This window comes from Notolabrus celidotus, chromosome 22, assembly GCF_009762535.1.
Source record: "Notolabrus celidotus isolate fNotCel1 chromosome 22, fNotCel1.pri, whole genome shotgun sequence".
Classification (NCBI taxonomy): domain Eukaryota; kingdom Metazoa; phylum Chordata; class Actinopteri; order Labriformes; family Labridae; genus Notolabrus; species Notolabrus celidotus.
In genome coordinates, this window is record NC_048293.1 from 15,491,770 (window position 1) to 15,517,940 (window position 26,171).

Below are 26,171 nucleotides of genomic sequence, written 5' to 3' on the forward strand. Positions count from 1 at the left end.
TGCATGACAACATATTTTTGGCACAAATGGAACCCCATAGATGGAGGCTGCAGTTTCATTAGAATGGCGGTCCCAGAAATGCAGTCCTGAGTCTGCAGCCTGGCGTCAGACACGTCACCTGGTTTCCCCTTCGTGGCCTCCCTGCAGTTAAAATTACATTTACTTTTGCAAACTTCATGTATAACAAGCTCATTCAAGCGATGCTTCCAAATAACAATGTTTAGGTATGATGCATAAAACACAATATTAAATGTTGTGATAGGTGTTAGGTGTTAGGTTTAAACCTTGTTTCTGTATGAGTCTAAATACTTTGTTGACTGTGATACTTTGGGCTTCATCAAACTAGGAGCTTGTCTATGAGTGGTGTCAAAACTTTTTTCAGGGGCCACATTTGATGTTGTCAGAATACCTGAGACTTAGGAATCATAAAAGTTATACATGAAATCTTTATTTAATAACAAATATTTTACATTTTTTCTCAATAAATCAGTAACTAGGTAGTCCTCAGTTCTCCACAAGCCACGTAAATATTAGCAAATGTTATCTTCTTCTGGAGGAAAATGTTTTTTCATTATGGTCAGGCAATGTGGGGAAAATATTGTATCATTATTTTTCTATGGCAGGATCACGATCTGGATTTCATCACACTTCTTTTTCATGTTGTTTTTTTAGACTTTTCTGACCAGCAGACAACATTTTAATTACTAAATAATTCTTGTCCTGCATTCTGAACAATTTTTATGCACCAATTTTAGCCTTTTCTGCACAATTTCATAATTTTGATCTTGTCTTGTGTCCTCTTTTGTGTCTTCTGAACTTTTAGTGTTCATCAAGAACATTTTCACATCATGATGAAAACATTAATATGAAAACGTGTCAACTTTAAGAGTTCTTGTGTTTCCTTCTAATTATATTCTTGCAGAATATGCAGAGCTTTGGCTTTATAAAAGTAGTCCATATGAAGCTTTTGAGACATTTCTGGATTGACTTTAGTTTTGTTTGTGCACTTGAAAGATACTGCAAATGTACAGATTATTCAAAATGTGATTAATATCTGTGCTATAAATAACATATTTTAAGATGGAAGCTTGGGGCCATAATTAAATGGACCCTGGGCCGCGATTGGCCCCCAGGCCGTACTTTAGACATGCCTGATGTACATGGTATTGTTGTGATCGTTTAAAATTTGAAACTTAATTAAATCGTGAAAGCTGCAGAAAGCAAAAAATTTTAACTTCTGTTTCAGTAAATTATTTTAAAAAATGGCATGAATAGAAACACCATAGATAGGAGGAATAATTTGAGTTATCTTGCTAAAAAGATGTCAAAAATTCAGCAGGTATAAAGACAAGCTGACCATGGATGTCAGAAGTTCATGCAATAATTATCTTCATCTATTACAGTACTTCATCTATTTAGTAGCTGCATGGTGTTGGAGGAGGTCAATGCTTGATTCAAGGAAGCGTTAACTGTAACATGTGAATGGAAGGCATGCAAAACACAAAAAATCTTCAGAAAATACTTTTAAAAAAGAACCAGTAACATTTTATTGAACACTTTGTGGAAGACATGTAAATATTACAGATAGGTCTACTAGTGTTGAAAAAGGATAAAATAAATACAAACAGAACTTGAAATCCCATAGGGATATATAAAAACATTGTTTTTCTTTAAAAGTCTCCATTTAGCAAAAGAAAAAAATCTTCAGTACTAAGCATAAATACAAACATGTTTCTAAAATCTATGCCCTATGGGTTACCTGGTTATTTTAACTAACATACATACTTAAAATCATCCGAGACATTTTTTTATAAAGTACAAAATAGGCCATTTTTATTGTGTACTGTGACTGTTACCGTTTTCGCTTGGTAATCTGATGCATTAACAAACCATTCTGCAGCATAACACCTCAAATCCTGAGTGAGATTGTGTTGAAACAAAATACAGGGCTAGGATCCGCTGTAAAGCCACTTTTTTATTATGACTATGGGCCTCATGTATTGTAGCTGCTTGAGCAAAAGATCAGCACCGTCTGAAAGTGTTTTATCCATGACAATCTTGACATTACTCACTGATTTGATATTAAGGGGATTTCTGAAGTCTACAAGATTTTCATACCCTCTTAATTCATGAGTTATTCTACTTCTCATTGTAGATCTCTGTTTGTGAGTTTGTTGTCTTTTGGACGGCAGTTCAGCACTAGATTTGTCATTTAATTTGCGTTTGGAAGTGTGGGTTGACTCTGAGGTTTCCAAGAACTTAAGGAAAGAGTCCTCAAGTCCTAAAGGTTTGAACGCCCCCTGAGTAACCCCGTCGTCACGTTGTTCTTGGGCGGTGGGGGTACCAGGATTTGAGTTCTCTCTTGAACTGTTAACAGTCGTACGATTTCTAAGAGTTTGAATCCTCTCTGGACAAGCTGGTGTAGGACGAGCCGGTTTCCTGGGACGGCCTCTTTTAATGCCTCCTTCGGCCCCAGTGGAAGCTTGAGATTCTGCACTGTCATCATTTGACAGCTTGCCGTCTTCTTGACCTATTCTTTCCACCAGCTCTTCTGTTTTCTGGTCACCAGATTTTTCTGGATCATCTGCCTCGGTCTCCTCAGAAGATGAGCTTGATGCACCTTCGGATTTAGTTGTTTCTTTGAATCTGGCACGCGAGTACTTTTTGCAGAAAATAAACTGGCTCCTCTGGTCTTCAATATATCTTTCTGTCAGACCATGAGTGACGTAATGCTTAAATATACTTCTTTCAGCTCGCTCCACTGCATCACAGCCTATTATCATGCATGGGTACTGCAGGGCAGACTTCTTGGTGCACATGGCTGATGCCTCCTCGTGAGATTTTAGTGTAGGCTTTCCAAAACTAGTCCAGTGTTCAATGGACTTCCCCTCTTTCTTTTTAGCGTTTTTCTTCTTCATTTTGAATTTGTTCTCCATATTCTCTTTCCCATTGCTAACTGAAGGGAAGAGTCCTGCAGATTTAGTCCGTCTTCCATCGCTTGCTTTAGGATCATAAACATACTCATGCTTTTTTATCAGGTGACGGAGGAGGTTGGATTTTGTAGAGTAGACGCGGTCACATTCTATAAACTCGCACTTGAATGTTCGATCAACTGAGCCACTCTCAGAGATGGCGATCTCCTTGTGGAAGTTCTTTATGTGTTCAATGTACTTCACCACAGAGTCAAAAGGGAGAGCACACTCTGGGCGGTCACAGTTGAATGTCCCAATGGTCATGCTGGCCATCATGGTGGTTGCTTTGTCACGGGTAAACTTGTGAAGTAAGAGGTAATGCTGAATTAACCTTGTGATTCCCATGAACACTCTAGAACAGTCTTTCACCTGACATCTAACTTCATCGTCTGTACTTATGGCCTGAGGGCTCTCCTCCCCATTTGCAACACTTGTCATTTCAGCTTCAGCTTCAGGTTTGCTGGGAGGCAGAGATGCCTGATGCATGGCCCTGTAATGGAGAATCAAATTTTGCTGGATGGTGAATGCTGCAGTGCATCCTTCATGAACACAGCGATATGGTCTGTATGGACTGAAGGCGTTTTCTGCTTCACACATTTTTAGACTCAACTTTTTCTGATGTTTCTGTTTCTTCTGGAATTCATCCTTCATCGGCGTGTTTTTAGAGCTACTGGGTTTCTCAGGAGACGATGAAGCTGATGCAGAGGAGGGGCTGGACTTTGGTTCTTTTGCTTTGCTTAACACTTCATCTGATCCCCCCTGCTGCTCTTTTACTTTTCCATCTGGACTGAGCTTCTCTTGTAAACCGGATTTCTTTTTCACGTTTGGACTCTTGTTTACAACAGCTACTTTGGGTTGATCAGGGGACTTTTCAAGAACTGATGGTGCCACCTCACCAAGTAGCCTATCAGTCATATAGCCTTGAGGTGATGGAAGTCTTGTAACAGTCGACACCTCTGGTGTGAAGCCCTGTTGAAGTGAACCTCCTGGTGAGGCGATCTGAGCAACTTCTGGATTGTTCTCACTGTCTGTTAGAGGCGCAATTGCAATGTCAAGCGGTTCTTGTTTTATAGCAAGTAATACTGGTACTGCAGATGGTTTAGTTTGACTGGTATTGGCATCAGTGGTTGCACTGCTTACTAAGACGTTATCTTTGTTAAGTCTGAAAGCACGCCTATTTCGAGCACTGATCTTTAGCTTCTGCATTTCTACCTTCGACAATCGATGGACTTTTTCATAGTGAATTCTCAAACCTGTCGTTCTTGTGAATGTTTTTGGGCAAATCTGGCAAGGATATGGAGACAGTTTAGATGGGGCTCTTTTTAGTTCCTCAATCATCTCATTTGTGTAATCATGCATTCTACACAGGTGTTTGAATAATGCCTCCTTAGTCATGAATGAGTATTCACACTCATCCTGGTCACACTTAAAAGGTTTGGGCACCTTTTCAGTGGGCTTGTCATCACTTTTACTTGATTTTTTACCTTTTTCGCCGTCATGGGCTTTATCACGACTGACTTTTTGTTCTAATGACAGAGCGTTCCGCATCTTCTCTTGAGCAGCCTCAATCAAATCCAGCCTTTGAAAGGCATGTGAGATTTCCATCAAGTGATCCTCTTGATACGGTACAGCAAGGGCTGGATTTGCCAACTCTACTGCCTTCTCTGGCTGGTTTTCAGGGGGAAGAGATGAGTTTGAATAATCCATTATATTAGTGTACTGTGGCTCCTGTTTTAATGCCAGGGGTGAAGACAAAGTGGTCAAGCTACTCGATTCCTGTGAGAAATCCCCATTAGTTGCGTTGAATATTGCTCCGTTAGTGTCTGGGACATGGGGGTCATTGAGAAAATCAAGGAAAGATGTCGGCAGATCAGCTGTGAGGTCGATTTCATCTACAGGCCTGCACTGAGAACGTTTAGATAAGTGACCTCCGAGAGACTTGGTGCTTGTGAATTCTCTGAAGCATCTCCTGCAGATGACCTTGCCATCTTTTATGATGGCTGGCCATTTGGTTCGCTTGCTTAATCTGCTGCGTTTTCCCTTTGGCACGTCAGGGTCACCAGCCTTTTCGTCTGAGACGTTACCCTCACAGTCAGCATTAGGGCAGTCCTCATCGAAAGAGAAATCTCCATGGGTGCCACTTCGTGGGCTGAGCATGCTGTCCGCTGAGTTGTCCATCTGGTCAAAGCCAGGAGCAGGCATTTTCTCAGTTTTGGCAATTTCACTTGCAGCTTTTAAAGCAAGCTGGGCCTCTGGACTGAGACATTTCATAGGAATATCAGCTGAAGAGCCCTGGGTAAGACAAGGGTTTTCACTTTGAGCATATGGAGCCTGGTAGCTACCTTCAGGGAGGCTATCAATTGTTGAGATACTATTTTCATTATCCAAGTTCTGTGCCACATTTGAAGCTTTTCTGTCTGCACTGCTCTCTGGATTCATCATTCCATATTGCTGCCCTCCATTATGCATTTGGCCTCCATTGTCGAGCATAAGAGAACTAGACACATACTGGGACATCAAACTTGAGTCTGAAGGAGCATGTGACATGGTAGAACCCTGCATAGCTGCCATTGAATGATCTCTATCAAGTGGTAGGGCTGCTGTAGTTTGATAAGGATCTGCCTGCCACTGAGGATAGCTCCGAGAGGGGTACTCATTCATGTTGAAGGCCTCTGGATAACAGTTGTTCATGGGGGGTGAGGACCATGACTGGGACATTTCAGGCTGCATCACTCCACTTGTATTATTTTGGTTTCCCCATGACGGGTACAGTGTTGGGTTAACCATTGGAGTGATAGGCACAGGCTCCATGGATCCAGGATAACACTGGGCAGGTGAGCTAGAACATCCCACTGGGTAATCCATTTGCTGCATCCCAGGTTTGTTGCATAGTACTCCTGACTCATTAGGAGGCCTGTTCCCAGTGTTTTGATTTGGTGAAGTTGGCGCACTCTGTGCCTTTTTTGCAGTAATCCTGGCCACTTTGTTATATTTTTTTGCCAATTTCCAGTCCTCAAATATTTCAGGGTGTTGCTTCTTCACATGCCGAGACAGACTTTTGTTTGTACTGTATGCCCTTGTACAGTCACTATATGGGCAGCAATGCAGGTTCTCTTCATTGGCAGCAGTAGCAGCAGGTGTGCTTGCAGGATATCCTTGCATTGAAGAAGGAATTTCTTTCTTTATTTGACTTGGAGAAATTATTTGTGGAATTGCTTTGGGTAATTCACTTCCCTGGACATTACTAAGCCCCTCTCCCTGCTGACTTGCCGCAGGATTTGTTGCAACGTGAACAGGATACACTGGAGGGATTTCACTTTGCCCAGCCATGCTCGGGAGCGCCTGAGGTGGCTCCGGTGCTGGATTCACTTCAGCTGCTGCTGGAGCAGGGTCAGTTAAAGGAGTGTAACATTGGTCTGGTTCTTCGAGTTCAGGATCTCCTCCAGAATTAAGCATGCTTTCGATCGAGTGTTTAACTTTTAAAGGAACTGCGTCTTTATCAAGCTCTGGTGTTGTGCATGATGTGTCTGTATTTGATGCTTCCTTCATATATTCGCCTGTGTTTATACTTTCAAGGCTGCCAACTGCAGAACTTTCGTTTTCTGTGCTCGGGGGGCTCTGGAGTGGTACATCTACTCTTGGAGTGCCAGGTGGATTTTCATTTGTGATGGGCAAAATATTGACTGCACCATTTGTACCATTTGTACAATGAATCTGTTGGTGAGACAAGAACTGAGCCTGTGAGTAGAATATTTTCCCACAGTTATCTGTTTGGCAAGTGTAAGTAAGGTAGTGCTGTGCCTCATGATCATACAACAGGTAGGCCTCACTAAAAACTTGGCCACAGTTGGGGAACATGCACTGTGCCTTAAATTCAGGATGTGTTTTTCTGTGCATGAGTAGCTCAGAATTGGAGTTAAAGTTGGCTTTGCAATCCAACTGTATGCAGATGTACGGTTTGCTACCACAGTGCATCTGCAAATGGTCATTCAGATGCCGGACATTTACAAACTGCCGCCTGCAATACTGGCACACCACTTTCTGTTTTTGTATCTCTAAAAACCTCATGGCCTCCTCGTCATCTTTGTGAGATCTGACATGAGCCATGAGGTTACGGAAAAACTTAAACGCCTTAGAGCAGTTTTTGACAGGACAGAAACAGTCCTGACTCATGTTTGTGTCAGATGTAGTTTGTTCTATCTTAACAGGAGACGCCATTGGTTCGTTGATTTGAGCTTCAACTTTAACAGGACTCATACTCATCTTTGCAGGAACTTTTGACATTTTTGACGGACTTTTAGGGGACTGAGGTGGTTTGGTTACCTTCCTAGCTGCTTTCATTGCGGCTAGTCTCTCTTTGCATGATTGCTTTACATGTGATGCTACATGTGGCTCTAAAACCTCCCTACTTTCAAAACTGTCAGCACAAATTGGACAAAGATATACTCCATCCTTGAAATGCTTCTGTGCGTGTCGAACAATTCTGTGACCTAAAAACTCTTTGTCGCACAAAACACAATACTGCATGTAAGCTCGCCAATTTCTGAACCGAGCAGACACAAAACCCTGCTCCCGAAGTTTTTTCGCCTCTCTGTTTTTCTCTCTTTCATCTGTGATTTCATTCAGTTCATTTGTAGTGGTTAACAGAAAGTCCTCCAAGTCTCTGTATTCAGGGAGTTTGCCAATTGCACTTTCCACCTCCTGTTCGTCTGTGTCGTTGAGAGTGTCGATAGATGACACAATAGCTGCCTCCTCTCCCATCAGTGCCAAGCAGTTGCGTTTCAGTGTTTTCCAGTCCCAGAACTCTGGATCAAAAGGCCACTGTGTCTTCAAGGCCAGCAGTAACTCACAGCGTAGGGAATTGGGCACCGGTAGACTTCCATCCTCCTCAGGCTTTTGGTCTGGTTCGTTGTACAGTGACTCCACGGCATAATAAGAGTCAATGGTAGGCTGGAGGAGGAACTCAGTCAGCTGGCATGCACGCTTCACCTCGAGATCAGTTGGCAAGAGGCAGGAAATTGTCTTGCAGATAGTAGATTTGCTATCCTTATGGTCACTGGAGGTCATTTTCAGAGCTTGAATACACATTTCCACACACACCGGAAGCCCAACTTCTCCAACCTGCAGGAGTAAAAAGGAAAAAAAATGATGTTAAGGTTTTGAAAGCTGCAGTATCCTGTGAGTCATTGGTGGGTTGAGTAGTTACGTTTTATAGTTTTGCTTTAAACTACAAATCCATAGACTTTCTTCTTACCTCATTCTGGATGACTTTGATTAGAAACAGAATATGACAGACGCTTCTGCAGAGAAGAGCCATCTCTTTGCTGTGTCCAAGAAATGCATCAGCTGACGACTCTAAACGCATGAGCAGCTTACTCCAGAACAGTGTGAGTTCCCTGTAAAACATTAGCACAAATGTTAAAGAACAACCAGCGATTATTTTCATTAATTGTTCTTTACTGAGAAGATGAAAAACGTTTGGGTTAATCATTTGGCCCATTGAAACAAACATGAATGACCCATGACTTCATAATAATCCTTGTTCTGTCAGACTGAGTCCAAATGCCACAAAACATTTAATCTACTATGTTATAAGACCAAAAAGTGAGCGATTCTCGTTTATAAAAATGTGAACATCTTAAATGTTAGGCACTCTTGCTAAAATAGGATCTAATTTATTTATCCTCAGAGTAGTTGCTGATAACGTTTAGTTGTGTGATATGTTGATCAATTGACACATTGTTGCTGACAGAAGCAAACTCGTGCAAAAGTCTGAATGAGAGTGCTGCTTCTGTAAAGAAGTCGTGAATTTAAAAGATTAGGAACAGAAGCATAGACCTTTAAAAACACAAAATCTACAACCCTGCTCAACACTGAGGGTACCTCTGTGCATACTTATTACAGGGATTGCTTCAGGTTGCATAATGCATTTATTCAGTGACTGCTGTATTCCTTAGGGTTATTTTATGATTGGTTTAGGAGTATTTCTCACTTACCAGGCACAATAAACATCTCCCTGGAGAAGCTGTCGTTTGAGAAAGGCAGAACATAAGCACAGAGCTCCTTTCTCATCTCCCTCTGACTCCAAGTTGCAGATCATTTCAAGAGCATCCTTACAGTCTATTGATGCAATCTGGCAGAGAGAGAGAGAGAGAGAGAGAGAGAGAGAGAGAGAGAGAGAGAGATAACAGTACGTTAGGAAATGAAACAAACAATTACCCGACATGTTTGCCAACACTGTTAGGACATTTATTCAGAGACTATCAAACAAGTGCAAATTGATTAAACGAGTTTGTTCAAATTCAATTCCAGTTCAGTTCAAAACCTGGCCCATCAGTTCTTTTGTTTTCACAGAAATCATAATTAAAAAGGCAAATTATTCTATAAGCTTGTTCAAAGACTGAACATAATAGACTACAGCAGGGTACATATTGAAATGTAATAAGTAATATGATTATGTGTCATTACTTACCTCTTCCATTAGCTGCTCCTGACTTTTCGTCATGCAGATGCAAAGCAGGTAAGTTTGTTTAAAGTTTCCTTTTCCTTCATATCCTGGATACTCTGAGCACATCTTTGCCAGAATAGCAGCTTTATCTGCTCTGTCCACCTTGATGAGGTGCTTTATTCTCATGGTGAGAAGCGTGGGGCCTTCCAGCTCCAGATACTCATGAACTAAGAGAAGAAAACAGAGACATAATATAAGGGGAATTCTGACAAATACAACAAACAAGAATAAACAATGACAAGTTAGTGTAACTTCAGATCTAGAAGTTTAACAAAGGGAGAGCTCACCTTGCTCTGTTTCAGGAGCTTGATTGGAGAGGATGCTGCTTAATGTGGTGTTGGACCAAACGCCATCCTGCTGCGCCAGAACTGAGAGCTGGCAAAGCTGTGTGCTCCCACTTTCTTGCAAAAGGCTGTGTGCCAACTGCAACAGAAACATATAAATACATGTTAAATAAATAACTTAAACTAAAGGAAACCAGCCTTACATATCACACAGAAACATGTCTACAATAACAGCTGTGACAATGTTACTGCAGTGTCTTTGTGTCACCATTCAGTGGTTTAAATTTCTCCAAAGTGAGCAGATCACTTCACAAAAAGAAGACTTCAGTCAGCCCTTTTGTTTTCATATTTTCTTAATGATAAGCTAACCCAAACAAATCCTTATTAGTATTCTACTTTTCATTACTCATCACGGCAAAGATAAGCCTCTCCTAACAGCCTGGGGGATACTGACCTTCATGGAGGACTGAAACTCCTCCCATAAGGCACCAGGGACATGCTGGGGCAGTAAGAGCAGCAGCTCCGCACAGCTCCTGTAGATCCAACACAGCCATTCGTTAAAGCCACATTTAGGTCAAGGATACACTCACACACACTTTTGGAAATAAGGGTAGTAATAAGAGTTGAACTGTTCAGAAAGAGTGATATAAAGGCAGTAAAAGTGACAGATCATTACAGGTGTTCATTAATAGTCAGTTGTTTTACTTGTAGTTGTGATGTCAGAATTGCCAGATCAGTCATTTTGATCAACACTTCATTAAGTTGAAATGTGTCATCTTCCACTGTAATAATATTTACCTTTGTTTCCCCTCTCCTTGTGTTTGTACTAAACTTCTGTATGCAAAGTACACCATTTAGCTCATCCCAAATATGTCAAAGCTCCACGAGAGGTAGCCTACATTTCTATTTTGCACTTCAGCCTCAAGGACTTTGCCTCCATAGATACTTCAAGAGCACTTTGTGGGACTAGCTGAGTTGTTTCCTTGCACTATTTGCAGAATATTTCCAAAAGCTGCACATCTAAATTTCCTTTGGGGTTTTGGATGAGGTTTGTTTTATATTTATTGTAAAATGTTGTGCAAAACTTAGTGAAGAGGTAACTGTTGGCTGAAGGCAAAACCACACTACTTCAACAGCAAAGTAAATTAAAGTCAGGTCCAATATCATATGAACATCCAAAACCTGTGGTTCACTGCGGCTATGACTTAATGACGATAATATCCCAAACATTATGCGTAAGACGTATTATTGAAAACATGTGACTGAGGACATTTCCCCTGTTGGAGTAAGTCTGTTTACTTCCATTTTTAAATTCTTCTAAAATCTCCTTCGTGCTTTAGTTGAAACTCAAATCAAAGTGATAACTTTAATCTGTTAAATGTGCTTTTCATTTGGACACACACACACACACCTACACGGCTGCTCTCTAGCTGCACTCACACTGACTTGCCCCGCCCCTTTCTGCTTCAAGCTCCCTGTACTGGTCCTCTGTGTTGACTGTTGTTGTCATGGTTATGTTTTATAAAGTTTCTAAAACTGACTTGTACAATTTTTATACAAGAGTCTGCTTTCATAGCAGCTGTGTTATCAACTATGTAACCTACCAGGTGCACTGATACACTTTTATCAACGATAGAATATAAAGGGATACATTAAACAGAAAAGGTTGCTCCAGTCTGTGTGTTTTTACAGCAAACATCTCTCTTTCTCTCTCTCTCTTTCTCTGTATTTGTTCTCCACTAAGCATGCTATTAAGATGTTGGATAGCAGAACAGACAGGTAACTAAATGTTAAGGCAGGGGGACATTGTAGATGACGCTGGTGTTCTCTAGAGGATTAAAGTATGCTTAAAAATGCTAAAATAGGTCACCAGATATACTTTGGCGGCCCTTATTAAAGCTTGGCGGCCTGCCAAGAAAAGTCATCGTGTGGGAAACACTGCCGAGTTTCTACTCACAGTGCTAACTTTTCAAGTAGGAGTGGCACGTTTTCACATTCGGAGGAGAGACAGGAGGAGGCTTTAGCAAAGTTGAGGATGGCCACAGTGTAGACCTCCAACAAAGGCAGTGGATCCTCATCAGTTTTCCAACGGCCTGCATGTTCAACAAGGACCTGAGAAACAAAAAAATGCTGCAATTAGGAAAACCCACCAAATAAAGTAATGTTTCTGTAACATCAGAAGAAGGAATGCTGCTGAACTGGAACTGCTGATACCGCTTATCTTTGCATGGACTAACTTTGATATGTAGGAAAATAAGAAGTTTGTACAAAAAAAACTATTGCTTATGAACCACTGATATATTCTCAGTGCCTAGTTTACAACTTAGAGAAAAAAAAAACATAAAACATTCTTCTTTTCCCACAAATGTGAGGATATTTCTGCTTTTTTCCTTATTATAGCTTCAGAAATCATCTGTTAAGGCAACTTCTTGGATTAAATCTCCAATTTTGAGGCGTCACTTTTGACTGGTAAATCGTGATAGTCCTTTTCCTTCCTTTCAAAAATGTTTTATTCCCAAAAACGTACAGTTATATGCTCAAATGTAAAGTTAAACTGGGCCTTATGTGTATGATTATAACGCAGACTCTTTATTCCCACAAAGACAAATTTGCAAAATACTAAATGAAAGATTTAAAATGTTTCTTGTTAAAGATTTATTTATACCTATGTTCAGTCATGATTTGGAATATTCAAATGGTTGTTAATGTATAAAAATGGTATAGTTCATGTGACTATTCTCTATATTTCCCGCCTTCAAAATACATTTTTTCATTATTTTTCACTACAGCCTGGCTTTATTGCTATACAAATAGCACATGGTGACTGTAGCCCACATGAAAGCCGCCAATTAAAGACAAAAGAAGAAGAAAGCATTAATGCAAGGTACCAGCAAAACTGGTGTGGCTCTGTGAGATTCATAACAAGAGAAAACTGCAGTGACTAACAGTTTTCAAAAAGTTCTGTGAAGAACTTCTTTGCAGTAATAATCAAAACTAAGGTCAAGTGCAAACTTTGTGAGACCAAACAAGCACAACACAAGTGTACAAGACCTGCACATAGGGGCAGTGACTATTTGATTAATCGTTGAATACTTCCCGGTTATTATCCAATAGTATTAATGCTCAAAATGACCATCCCTAGAAGTTGTATAGTTTAAATAACATGAAGGCCATTGTTCTTTAATAACCCAGCCTCTTTCTTGATAGTAGAAGCTAAACCAATTTTGGCCTCAACAGTAAAAGACAAAATGTAGATTTTTAATCATAGCAGCACACAGCAATGAAATAAAATGTGCAAAAACAAGAGAAAAAATCCACAGTGTAAGGTTTCAAAGAAATATGAAATAGCAAATAAGAATTATAAGCAAATAAAAATCATAAGCAAATTTGAATTGAAAAAAAATTGAATTGAATAAGTAAAAGAGTAAAACTCTGCTTTGCTTTGAGTAAAAAAAAAAAGTCCTCTATTAAATCTAACATGTGGAAAAAGATGTCACAGTCTCAAAAACTACCAAAGATGAAAACTTCAATTCTTAAGTCATAATATACTTTAATACATAATTCAGTCAAGATGTAGAAACCTAAGGCAACAAAGCAACAGTGCGTGGCTCCACGAGAAAGAAAAAAAAAGCCATTTTATCCTCCCTGTTTTTTCACTCACAGAAAGAAAGCCTGACCTCCGTCTCTGACAAGTTCTACCTTTTCTTTAAAAATGCATGTGGATCCATTTCATCCTCCAGCTTCACTTTAATGAGACAAACCTCCATTAAGACCTCGCAGCACACTGTCCGAGGCTTGCCCCTTTTTTTTTTTACACAAATAACTTTTAACAGAATTCAATCCTCACAGCCGGGACTGAAACAAACTAATAATCTCTCTCTCATTCTGGAGCAACGACAATAATCCCCACTGTATATGTGAGATATCAGATAAAAGGCGATCTGGCTTGATATTTTCGTGGTCAGGGCAAATTAATGAGCAGGATGTGTAATGGAGTCAGTGGCCACAGCCACACTTTCCCTTTTTTAAATCACAGCTGCAGCAGATCGCTGCTGAAACACTGACATCAGTTTCACATCTTAAACTGAAGCCGGCTCCATGACTGTGAGAAACATCCCGCATGTATATTTCTCTGGATTAATTAGTGCACAAGGCCTGAGCTAGCACCTTTGAAAAAAATCATTGATCCTTCCGTACGATAAGAGCTCCACAAAAGTAACCCTCTTTTTTGCAGCAGGCTGAAACCTGGACACTCGTGGTAGATGCAGTGTTATTACACGTTAATTATGTTTATAAAGGGGATATAATCATGCATATCTGTGCAATCGCTTTGCAAAATCTCGCTTACGTAGCTATCCATTTTTTGCACAGCATGACCACTGCACAGGACAGGGGGACCCTGCATACCAGCTAGCAGCATTCATCTGCTATTAGCTCTCTGGCCTGGAAAATACGAGTAATACGTGCACTGCGCGCACACAACGCGCTGACTTCTCGCCACATGGATAGTCACACTTTGCAAATAAGTTCACATCACTGACACACACTATGAAAAGAATGGCTTAAAAACACAAACTGGAGTTTTTCCCCCATCTTGAAATGCCCAGACTGTTAGCTGGGAAGCTAGCTCCCTGGCTACATTGTTGTAGCAAGCGTAAACGCGCATCCTCGGCCAGGAAGCCAGAGGGGCTGCAGGCTGCTGCTGCTGCCCGGGATGAGCAGCAGCAGTGGGGGCTAACCTGGCAAAACTCCTGGCAGAAATGCAGCGAGGATTCCAGCGGAGACTGCGAGCTCTCCTTCAAAGCTGTGGTCAAACCCTGGAAGCGCTCTCGGAGCTCCTCGATAGCTTTCCGTGTGTCATATTCCTTCTCTGTCTCCCCCTCCGCCATCTTCACAACAATCACGACCGCGTACGCACAGATGTTACGCTGCCAGACTGGCACACGCACGCGCACGCAGAGGGGGGAAGGGAGAGCACAAAGTGGCTCCTAATACACACTCTCACACACACACACACACCCCTGATGTCAACAAAGCATCCATGACCTTACATTGACACAAAATCACCCTCTGTACACAAGCTGGATGTGAATTCCAAGAGTCCTGGATTTCCCTGAATACCCAATGATGTAGTCCACCATCCATGCAAACCAAGCCCTCGGCAGGCTGGATTTGACCTCCAGGATGGGCATTAACAGAAAAAAACACAGCCTACAGCTTCCTGTACTTCCATAAAAAGTTGTAGCCAACCTGCAGTAACCACACAGCAAGATATTCACGTCTTTCTTGTCTCACCTGAGCGGTCAGAGCACAAGAGGGGCAGCTCCAACAACTCCCCTCATACAATAACAACAACACAGGCTTTTCAGCTGAATAATTCTTTGACCTAACTTCTAGCTAAGCATATTGGCATGAAAGCATGATGGTTATAGAAAATAAGGTTTACTATGTGGTTACGACTAAGATACAAGCTATACTGCAGAGGCCTTTATGTAATTAAAGATAAATTGCCACAGCTGTATGCATGGATTCTTCTCACATTTCTACAAGGTACAACAAGCTAAACAAAAAAGTAATCGTTATAAGAGTTTAGTTATGATATGATAAAAAAAGTTGATGTCAACAAAGCATCCATGACCTTACGTTGACACAAAATCACCCTCTGTACACAAGCTGGATGTGAATTCCAAGAGTCCTGGATTTCCCTGAATACCCAATGATGTAGTCCACCATCAATGCAAACCAAGCCCTCAGCAGGCTGGATTTGACCTCCAGAATTAATAAAGATCAATTGCCACAGCTGTATACATGGATTCTTCTCACATTTCTACAAGGTACAACAAGCTAAACAAAAAAGTACTCGTTATAAGAGTTTAGTTATGATATGATAAAAAAGTTCTGAAGCTGCTGCTTAGTTTTTACAGTCATTAGCAGAGTTTGCTCATTTGGTTATAGAGGTTAACATACACAGAATATTTCCCTTTTTTCTCTGAAAAAACAACTTTTTTTCACTGACAGTTTCAGTGGTTCATTGACCTATTGAAATGTTAAATTTGGTTGCCATATTTGATCATGGATAAGTTTAGAAGGGCACAAGCTACTTTAAGTCAGAAGAGCTTCTCCAAAGACAGTTACAATTTGCTCACACACACATTCACTTACACACCTCAACTCCCATACAATTTTTTTGCAAGACACAAATGAAAATGCAACATATAGGTGAATGTTTAATTGCTTTTTATCTTCACTTTATCATAAACAGCTATTCATGCAAAAATGTAGGCTAATAAATACACATCACAGACATCTGCCAACACAAGAGTATACATTTGAAAACAGAAGAGCGTCTGCATTTTAAAAGAAGCACAATGTGTTGAGCTGATCGCTCCAGAAAGGGCTCCACTTCCCATCCGTCATATCTTGTGAAAATAGCAGGTGCTGCAGTGGCATTCTGTGTGGTTTCTCACCCTTATGCCAAACATCTCGGTCTGAAAAGGAGAACAGTTGAGGAGGCAAAAAGCAGTGTGAATGCTGACAGAATCACAACATAAAATCCTGAAGTGAGAGTACATAAGTAATAACAGTTAAACAGATATGATCCCACTTTTCAAAGTGTTTAAAGTAATAACCTGATGCACATACAATATTTAAACACAGAAGGGTTTGAAAGATTTTTTTAATTTCCTCTTTTCAAAGTGGAAAATAGAATCCCAATCCCTGATGCATTTAAAAATGTAAGTAAAAGGGATACAATCCACAGTCCTTGTTTGAGCCAAAAATGTATTCAAACGTGTAGATGCAGCTATTATTGGGCTTCAACAAATTGAGTTAATTATATAAAGCGCAAGTCTTCCAAATGTGTAATCTTTATTGTATGTTATTCAGTTTACCAGTGTTATACCGTTAAGCTGGACTAAGTATAGCAACAACAAAAAGCACATTTGGACAAGAACGACCTTGTTCACTTTTCTTAACTGATCTGCCAAAGCCTAATTTTAATCTTCCCATTTTAATCCCGTGTTTGAGTCCATTTTGCACAAGCTTTTCTACAATTTAACCCCTTTGGATCCTGGGCAATTACTTAAATTCCATTGTAGAAGTTTGTGCATATCCAAGTAAAAACTGCATTTTTTTAAAAAGGGATAGGCAGCTAATGACGGTGGGGAGCCACTGGTTTAAAAAATAAAGGAAACCAAATTATGATTGTTTTGTTATAGAGATTCACAACTTAGAGGGAACAACAGGTAAATGATTGAAACAGTTGAATGTTGTACTTAAATTTTCAAGATTACTGACACTTCAACCAACCTGGACATTAAATACACCTGAAAAACTAGCTTTGTTAGATTTAATTAAAAATAAACAAATGACAACATGTATGTGGACTTTTTCTCAGACTGATTCACAGTACATTGACAGCGGATAGTTTACGTTAGCAAATATTTATTCAGCTCAAAGCCATGTATTATTTTTTTAATTCTTAATAGATCCAAATGCAATTTTTCCCACTTAATCCCTTCAAATAGAGGTGGCAGAAAAGGATGACATGTAGATTGCCCAACCAACTTTTATCCAGGGATGCAAATAAGTACAAAATAAGTTTTCCAGACATCCCTTTTGTCTGTATCGGCTGTGGCTCAGTGGGTAGAATCGGTCATCTATCAATTGGAAGGTTGGCGGTTCGATCCCAGCTCCGGCAGTCACATGCCGAAGTATCCTTGAGCAAGACACTGAACCTCAAATTACTCCTGCTGATGTTCAGCGATGAGTGAATGTTGAGTGAATGGGTAAATGTGACAAGTAGTGTAAAGCGCTTTGAGTGGAAAGACTGGAAAAGCGCTTTATAAGTACAAGTCCATTTACCATTTGTATCTGTACCTCATAGCTGTGCTTTGCCACACAGCACGTTGCCTCCGAGGTGATGTTCTTTGGGTTCGGCATGGTCTTCATGGCCTTCAGAGGAGTCGGGTATGCTCTGGAGAAGCAGCAGCCCATGCACTGATAGAGGGGACGCTCTATGGAGAAAAGGTTGTTCTTCCTCAGCGTGCACTCCTCACAGCCCACTGCAGAGAAATGAAGAAAAACAAAATATTCTGATCATGGGCAGCTTGGGATGAATACCCTAAAATATATGAGATTAAAAGCATGGAATACCATCTTTGTAATACGAGGAAAATGATAGCATATGATGCTAATTTATAGAAAAATATACTTGGTTTATTAACTTACATCAAAGTAACATGTTATTACCAATACTGCATGGGTTACTAATTTAGAGAAAGATACCTTGTACATTGGTAGTTACATAAATCTTACTGTTTGATTGGTCATTGTTAGGGTAAGAATCAGATACGTAAAGAAGAAAAGACAGCAGGAGCAGATAAAGTCCAGCTGATTTCATTGAGCCCATCGTGGTGGCAGCAGTTACCTGATAATAAAGAGACACTGTGAGAACCCTGAATCAAAAATGAGTCCAAACAAAACATGCAGTAAAATACAGATAAAGAGAGTGTTACCATGTTCAGAGAAAGTTCCCCCTTCATTGTCCGTCTCTGTGCAGGGCTCCTTTTTTATTGAGGACTTCTGCTTCCCTCCAGGTGGATTTATACCCCCTGTTCTGCAGATAGACTGACCACTTCCTGGATTAAGTGAAACCTACCAACCTTATCAACAATCTCACTGACCTGCTGGCCACTTTGCAACCTTTCTCATAATCTCTTTTAAGCACAAAACGATAAGAACAAACAGTGGAAACATGCTTCCATCATCCTTCCACCCAGACTATGGATGCTGCAGTAAATCCCTGGATTTCTGTTACTTGGTAACAGGAGGTTATTGTTATTAACGTCTTGTCACAGCACTGGGGAGTTTGATTGTCTCTTGTCCAATTAGTTTTACTGTGAAAACGCAGTCTGTGGTCTGAGAGTGGCTTGATATATGTTTGAGATGAAAAGCAATGCCCAAAAGAAAATATCATTTTAAAGCTACAATGTCCACAATCAAAGAGTTCAGAAGCTCAATATGCAGCTGTTGCATCCTCGTCTAACTGTAGAACGAAAACACACATTTTCAATACTCTTATTTTTTTTACACCTGAATGAAAATAATTTAGACAAATTGTTCAAATAAAAACTGTGAAATAATTAAATACTATAGTATGTTTGATTAAAAGCTAGTTGTTTTAGAAAAATGTCATGAATAACATTTTCATTTATTTCTAGACAGACACCGTTGTGAATGATGCATCTACCAATGATCTAAGTGGATGCTTTCTGCCAAGCCTAGTTTAATAAATAATCATCAATGAAGCCTTTCCATTAAGAGCTAAAATGAAACGTCAGTATTAATCACATGATATACTGATGTCTGACTGTTATCCTTAAAAACAGTACAATAAAATCATCCTGGTTTTCCAGCAAATGAAGTGTCAGGCTTTAAGGATTTTACAGTTTTTTTTTACAGTCATTTGCACTCTGAGCACTTAAAGTGGAGAATTTGTTTTTAAGTTATTTTAAGATATAATTTAATAAACTTCAAATTAAATTTAAAATGATAAAATCAAACAGTATCTTCGTGAAATTAACCTCTATTTACTACATCAGTACATACAGTACACACACCTCTATGTTGGATAGTAGCACATATTTATGAGTAATTATAGTTTTGTTGTTCAATATTATGCAGTGTGATAATGTGATTTTAAACTCCATACTTATCAACATTAATTAAAAAAAAAGCTAATTTTAATAAACTATAATATTTCTAATAAATACAACTAAGCCTAATTTAAAAATTGGTGCAGCTATTTTGTGTGTATTCCTTAAACCCACATTTTAAAAACAACAGCCTTCTGTATATTCAGGCTTCATTAGTTAATAGATGGAAATGGTCCTGAATAAATGGAGACATGTTTAGTAGAGATAAAGAGTATCCATCTGTCCACCCTCAACATCCAAAATGTCAAGGATGAATATGAACTTATTTTGGTTTTCGTCTGTGTGTTTACTTAAGTGACCACATCCTGTGTCCTTGGTTGTGCTGGTGATAAATCCTGGGTCTAAGACTCGTAATCCTACATTGAGGATGACAAGATTTCAAACCACAGAGATTTTCGATTACATTTTTCTTATTTTTATTCTTTTCTGAAAACTGTGACACTATATTGTAAAATGTATGCTTGTACTGGATATTTTATTGGCATCAGGCAATATGTCCCGTCAAGCAAATATAATAAAGTTCAAGGTTACTTTATTTTTACCCGTAGGTAGAGTGGGTTTGTAGTGAGTGAGTCAGCCTCCTTTTAACAACAACCAACAAACAGAAAAGGACAAGACATGACAGACAAAGTGACGAGGTGCTCGGTACTAAAACAATCAAATTAAAATGTGCCATCAGAAAAACAAGATAGATACATGAAGCGTTAATAAAAAATGAAGAACTTGTTTGTACAGCATCAATGCTGTCTTACTGGGACTTGTTGATCATACAGATGGCCACTGGGACAAAGCTGTTTTTATTTTGCTTGTACAGGCTAGTGCTTTATACCTACGTCCAGATGGAAGGGGGTTGGAATTCATTATTTAATGGGGGGAGTCATTGTTTAAAATAGAGCCAGCCATCCTCTGTAACTGTCAGGTGTACAGGGATTCTAGATTAAACTGCGAGTCTCCTCACAGCCTCCTGGACCATTTTACCATTTGATTAAAACTGTTCTTGTTTTGCACAGACACATTCCCAAAAAACATTAAGCAAAAAGATAAAACAGATTCAATAAAAAGATGATAAAATACGGTCATGGAGGTTTTGGCAATGTGAAAAGAAGACAGTTTCATTAAACAGAACAATGGCTGGTGTCCTTGTTTTACACACAGCTTCACAGTTTGTTTCAAAGTTCAGTTTAATGTATGTTAAACCTTTATGGTTGTTAATTCCTGTTTGTGGGTGTGCCTGCAGAAGTCCGTAATCAGGTCTTTAGTTTTACAGATACTCATTTTGTTGGAGTGGCATTTGCAGCTTCATAGGAGAACAAAACTAAGTTTCAAGTGTTGTCACATAATTCCAAACATCAACTGTTAAAAGTGATTATCAAACACCCCACAAAACCTCCCTGTTAGATTTTTGCTGTGTTGTGATTACATTTTCACACTAAGAAAAATAAATCTTTGGCTATTTGCTGCCCTGTCTTCAATAACTACTTAAAATCATGTTGTAGTGGACTGATGAGTGAATTAGTAAGGGATGCTGAGTAATATGTTCTGCAGTTAACAGAAATTAAAATGATCACTCTTATTGTACATTGACTTGGCTGGATAGAGGTGAGAACTTAAAGAGCTGAAAACAGCCCCAGGTCTGGAGTGGGCTGTGTCGTCCACATGGTCATGTTTGAAGAAATACGATGCACACAATTCCCAGGAGGCTCTGCTGTGTAAACATCGTCCTGTTGCTGTAGTGGAGAGAGTAGAGGAGACACAGAAGGGTCAACAGGCCATGTCTGTTTAAGCAAGGCTGAAGGCCAAATGGCACCTTCCATTAATTGTTCATGGCATCTTTAAATTATCGTCCACAAAACAGCGACACCACACAGCAAATTCAGCAACAAGCTTAAATCTGATTTATCTCATTATGAATCTAATTTTGAGGACAATATTAAGTGTAGCAAATACAAGAAAAGGATGAAAATGAGCATGAATGTCATGGCTTATGTATGACTTTAATTATTTAAATCGTCATTCCTCAATTGAAACAGGCTGCACAATACATCCTGATTCTATCATTATCAGAATATGAGCATTTATAAATACAGGTAGCAAACATCATAATTATTCCCAATAATTTAAGATTAAAGAACTTGTACTTCAGTAAACTATCAATGCTTTCTCAATTAGAATGGGCACATTTTACTCATTGGAGGCCTTGGTATGATGGCCATGATTTCAAACCATGTCCATGTACTCAGATGAAGCTAAAGCTCACTATTGGCTACCTTCTAGTTGACTGGTGTCAGTTGTGTGGTGAAAAAACTACTTTTGGAATCAGGAGAGGGATGTTGCAATCAAGAAGCTGTGAGGTAAAGCCAAAATGAACTTTTAATATAAGTTTTTATATCACACTTCATATTGTTACTATGAATGTAATGCACATCACATATTTCTCTCATACCTTGCAGGTCTAGTTGATAAAAAAAGTTGATAAAAATGACACTGCATTTATCTGGTATTATTTCCCTTTTCTCATATTGGGATATATTGCTCAAGTAAAAGATATAGCAATGTCAGTTTTTCCAGTATCCTGCAGCTGTAATTGAAAGCAATGCTATTCATTTTGACTTGATATCATGTAATAACATTCAGAAACTTTAAAATAACTTCATATCCGACTGCCTGATATCTTAAACATCCGTGACAGTATGGGTCATTGCAAAAAGGGAATCAAAAGAATGAAAGTTATGAACAGACGTTTTGTTGAGAGCAGTTATGGTGCCAGTCCACGTTGCTTTTGTTGATGGGTACACAGCGGCACTCTCTCCACACGGTGGCATGAGAGATCTGTAGTACAGAGAAAAAATTGGCCCTTCCTCTCATTCAAGAGTTTGTGGTGGAGTCATATTACTACAAATAAGTCAAATTAAAGCAGACATTTCCAGAGACAAACAAATCACAAGCAAAACTGTTACAACCATGTTAGAGTAATGAAACAGACAACAAAAGGCAGTCGGATGGCAAAGTATAATAAGTGTGAATAAAAGATTTGATTTGATGTAAATAAAAACCTTTTTCAATTCTCAGATCCTGAAAATCTTCATCATTGAATGCCAAAAGGTGCCAAACAGGACTGAATACTTTATGTATGCAGTCATTTTAACTTGAGGGTCTTAGTAATATTTATCTCTTGTTTTAAGATTTTTTTTAAAAACAGAAGTACCTTTGAACACTGAACAGAGCTGTTGTATCAGCAGTATAGTTATTCCATCCATGTCTATCTTAGATACTCAGTTTTCAATTTTGATTTCAATCTGATGTAAACTTCCCCTTTTCTGTTATTTCTGTCCCAGGAGGTTGAGTTCTAAAAATAAAAGGCTGACCTCAGAAGCTAGACTTCCATTTCTAAGTTTTTCTTTTTTTCATGATCAGAAGAAGAAATTCTGCCGACAGAGTTTAAGCTCATATTTAAAGCTGTGACACCTGCTGCACATGAGTTTTAAGAATGAACGCAAACGTTTCAGAACCAATTGTTTGGTCACAGAAAATCTGTCTGAGCTGGGGTTTTTTTTAATACTTTATTTTTGTGAACAGGCATAGTTAGACAGCAAGCACAGCTCAGTGAAACAGAAACAATAGGTCATCTATACATCTTAGTTATAATAGTGGAAATACAGTCAGTTCATACAGTAATGGCTTATTAATCCCTCAATGCTACGTACACAGTCCATTTTTCCCAGTAATGCAAACATTTTTCTGCTCTAAGGTTTAGTGAGTAGGTCATTCTTTCCATATGTTCAATACTAGACACGATTTCTATCCATTCAGTCTCTGTTGGAGGATTGGGTTGCAGCCACTTTCGTGTCACGGCCTTTTTGCTGGCTGCTAATAAAATCTTTATCAAGTATTTATCCTTAACTGAGAGGTGGGCTGCGATGTTACCTAGATAAATTGATGAGAATGAGCAGTCAATCCCTGCTCCAAAAATGTTTTGTAATTGTCTGAGCTGTTTTGAAGGTTTGAGAAGTATTTATATGCATGACGATAACTTAATTGAAGAAGTTCTATGAATTCAGAATAGTCATTACTATGATTTTCATCCACAAAGTACAAAGACACAGCTTATAAAGAATGCCTTGAAGCTATATATTATATTGAGTCCCCTTTCATTCCTTTGTTGCATTTTCCCATTTTAATTTCTGGTAGTGTGTTCATCAAACTGTTTTATAATAGAATAGAATAGACTTTATTTAGAAAATTGTCTTCAGCTTCATGGAAAAAATCTCACAATGAACATGAAAACATTCAAAAACTAGAGATTAAGAGAGAGTAGGAGTCTTTGGCATTCTCCACATGATTCATAGATGTTGTGTATTTAAATTTATTGTCAAACACTTCCTTACAACATTTCTTGGATTCTTACTGACTGGGACAAAAAGACAGGAAATCTTACTGTCACTTTCAACAGCTGTGTAAGTTATTCCTCAAAGTATTTTGACCATCGTGATCCAGCAATGCTATGTACCTGTGGGGTTTGTTGGAGCAGCAGAAGTTTTATTATTTCAGCCATGGCCCAAATATGAAGCCCCTCATCACCCATACCAAATCCAGCTATAATGAGGATAACAGATAATCCTTTTTTTTTTTTTTTTTGTGCCATGGTTGGTATATCATTAGTTTTATAGATAATATTGTCAAAGATCAGCACTGGCAATTTTCAAATATTTACAGAAATATAATTTTTAACCATATCAAGAAATGTGATCTTGAAGTGTTTAAAAATATTTTTAAAAGGGTGATTTGCCCAGTTTGAAGGATAGCAATTTTGTTTGTGACACTTGTCAATCCCCTTTTTCCACAAGTTGATAGAACTAGTATTTTTACTCATATCAAGTTGTTTTATGTAGGCATTATGAGATTTTAATGTTGCAGGATCTTTACAAAAACTGTATGAAATGTTATTAAAAATGTGTAAAGAACTTTTAGTGCAGATCAGTCCTCCTATGGTAACTGTTGTAGGCCACCAAACAATGTCTCTTGGTGTTTTCTTTACACTCTCTACCATACTCCTTTGTTCATGTGGCAGATTTGTGTTTAAATCTATGAAAACAGTGACACGGTGTGGCGGAAAGTGGAACCTACCTCACTTCTTCCAGTCAGGTACTTTGATGATGTGTAAGTATTAGGTATGTAACTGCAAGTGTGCGGCTCTGCAAAAGTAGTCATATGATAGGCATGTAGTTTTAGATTAAGTGCATGTGGCACTTTATGGACAAAGTTTTGTCTCTGAAAATTACCAGACTTTATTATTAGTGATCGGGATGATGGTTGGATATTCGTAAATGATTATTAAACATTTTATCGTAGATCTTTACTTTTATTTTTTATGATATAAGTCCACTTTTAGCAGTTAATCACATTATTTTAATATGTTCACTAAGCTATTATAATTATCTTATAAACTAACACTTTTATCTGTCAAATGCACGGTGCTGTTGTAAAACTACAGGTATGTAACTACAAGTGTGCTGGTCTCAAAAGTAGTCATATGATCAGTGGTGGAAAGTAACAAAGTTAATTTACTTGAGTACTGTACTTAAGTACATTTTTTGAGGACTGTACTTTACTTGAGTATAATTTTTGGGGGGTTACTTATTACTTTTACTCCACTCAATTACAAGGCAATTATTGTACTTTTTATTCCACTACATTTCTATCACTGCTCTAGTTACTCACTACTTTTGAAGTCAGCTCATGAATTTCTTTCTCTTTTCTGAAATCTGATCCCAAGGTTGAACGTGGTGCAAACACAGAGCAGATTTCTATCAGATCAGGCAGTACATTTAGTGGTGGTAATGAAGGATATAATTCTCCACATAAAATTCCAGATGAACATTTCAAACTAAGCTGTCTATGCTTGGAGTAACTTAGTTTTTATACCTTGGTATAGTTTTTTAGAGATTTCAAGTAATGGTTTCTAAATAAACATAATGTAACAGAATGTTCTCCTTTGTAGTCTTGACTGCACTCATGCTTTGTGAAAATACAAAGTTTTGAGATATTTTAAAAAGTACTTTGAATACTTCAGTATTTTTAAAAGCAAGTACTTCAGTACTTTAACTGAAGTAATAATCTGACTGAGCAACTTTCACTTGTATTGGAGTAATATTTGACCTGGAGTATCTACACTTTGACTTAAGTAATAAAGCTGTGTACTTTGTCCACCACTGCTCGTGAATTATTATTAAACAACATTTTTATAATAGTATTTTAATTTCTTTGTATGATATAAGTCCAGTTTTAGCAGTTAATTTTAATATGTTCACTAAGCTATTATAATTATCTTATAAAATAAAGCAGCTAATTGCTGGAAGGGGCACATTTTACTAATTTGAGGCCTTGGTATGATGGCCATGATTTTTCGAGTTTTTCAATTCCAGTTTTAGCAGTTCAGAATCAGAATCAGAATCAGCTTTATTGGCCAGGTATGCTTGAACACACAAGGAATTTGACTTTGGTAAACTGCTCTCTATGTACAAGGCATAAGAAATAAGACATACAAATAAAAAAAAATAAAAAAATAACAATAAAATCAGCTATAAATACAAAAGAACAACAAATAGGCAAGACTAATATGTACAGGCTAAAATAATATGATAAAAATGCAGTGGTGAGTTGCAGAGGTAGTTTTTACATTAAAAAAAATAGC

At 38.6% G+C, this 26,171-nt stretch overlaps 2 protein-coding genes across 2 annotated transcripts; both read right to left on the bottom strand.

Moving 5' to 3' along the window:
* Positions 1-1,526: 1,526 nt before the first annotated feature.
* znf292a (zinc finger protein 292a) lies at positions 1,527-14,686 on the bottom strand. The gene is made up of 8 exons (XM_034675937.1): positions 14,504-14,686; positions 11,722-11,876; positions 10,219-10,297; positions 9,768-9,903; positions 9,445-9,647; positions 8,969-9,105; positions 8,227-8,368; positions 1,527-8,093 (listed from the first exon to the last, which is right to left on the bottom strand). Exons 1-8 carry the CDS (start codon positions 14,651-14,653, stop codon positions 1,950-1,952), a joined length of 7,146 nt encoding a protein of 2,381 aa, XP_034531828.1. The 5' UTR covers positions 14,654-14,686; the 3' UTR covers positions 1,527-1,949.
* Positions 14,687-16,029: 1,343 nt separating this feature from the next.
* cga (glycoprotein hormones, alpha polypeptide) lies at positions 16,030-18,471 on the bottom strand. The gene is made up of 4 exons (XM_034675305.1): positions 18,281-18,471; positions 18,081-18,192; positions 17,643-17,827; positions 16,030-16,252 (listed from the first exon to the last, which is right to left on the bottom strand). The coding sequence occupies exons 1-4, from the start codon at positions 18,305-18,307 to the stop codon at positions 16,178-16,180; spliced, it is 399 nt and encodes a 132-aa protein (XP_034531196.1). The 5' UTR covers positions 18,308-18,471; the 3' UTR covers positions 16,030-16,177.
* Positions 18,472-26,171: the final 7,700 nt, after the last annotated feature.

Excerpts from the sequence above, each read along its gene's own strand:
- znf292a (XM_034675937.1), bottom strand. The coding sequence starts at position 14,653 with ATGGCGGAGGGGGAGACAGAGAAGGAATATGACACACGGAAAGCTATC. Across the intron at positions 9,106-9,444 it reads AGGAGCAGCTAATGGAAGAG|ATTGCATCAATAGACTGTAA; the intron begins GTAAGTAATGAC and ends TCTCTCTGCCAG. Across the intron at positions 8,369-8,968 it reads GGAGATGTTTATTGTGCCTG|GGAACTCACACTGTTCTGGA; the intron begins GTAAGTGAGAAA and ends AATGTTTTACAG.
- cga (XM_034675305.1), bottom strand. The coding sequence starts at position 18,307 with ATGAAGGGGGAACTTTCTCTGAACATG. Across the intron at positions 17,828-18,080 it reads TAACAATGACCAATCAAACA|TGGGCTGTGAGGAGTGCACG; the intron begins GTAAGATTTATG and ends ATTTCTCTGCAG. Across the intron at positions 16,253-17,642 it reads TGGCAAAGCACAGCTATGAG|ACCGAGATGTTTGGCATAAG; the intron begins GTACAGATACAA and ends TCTCCTTTTCAG.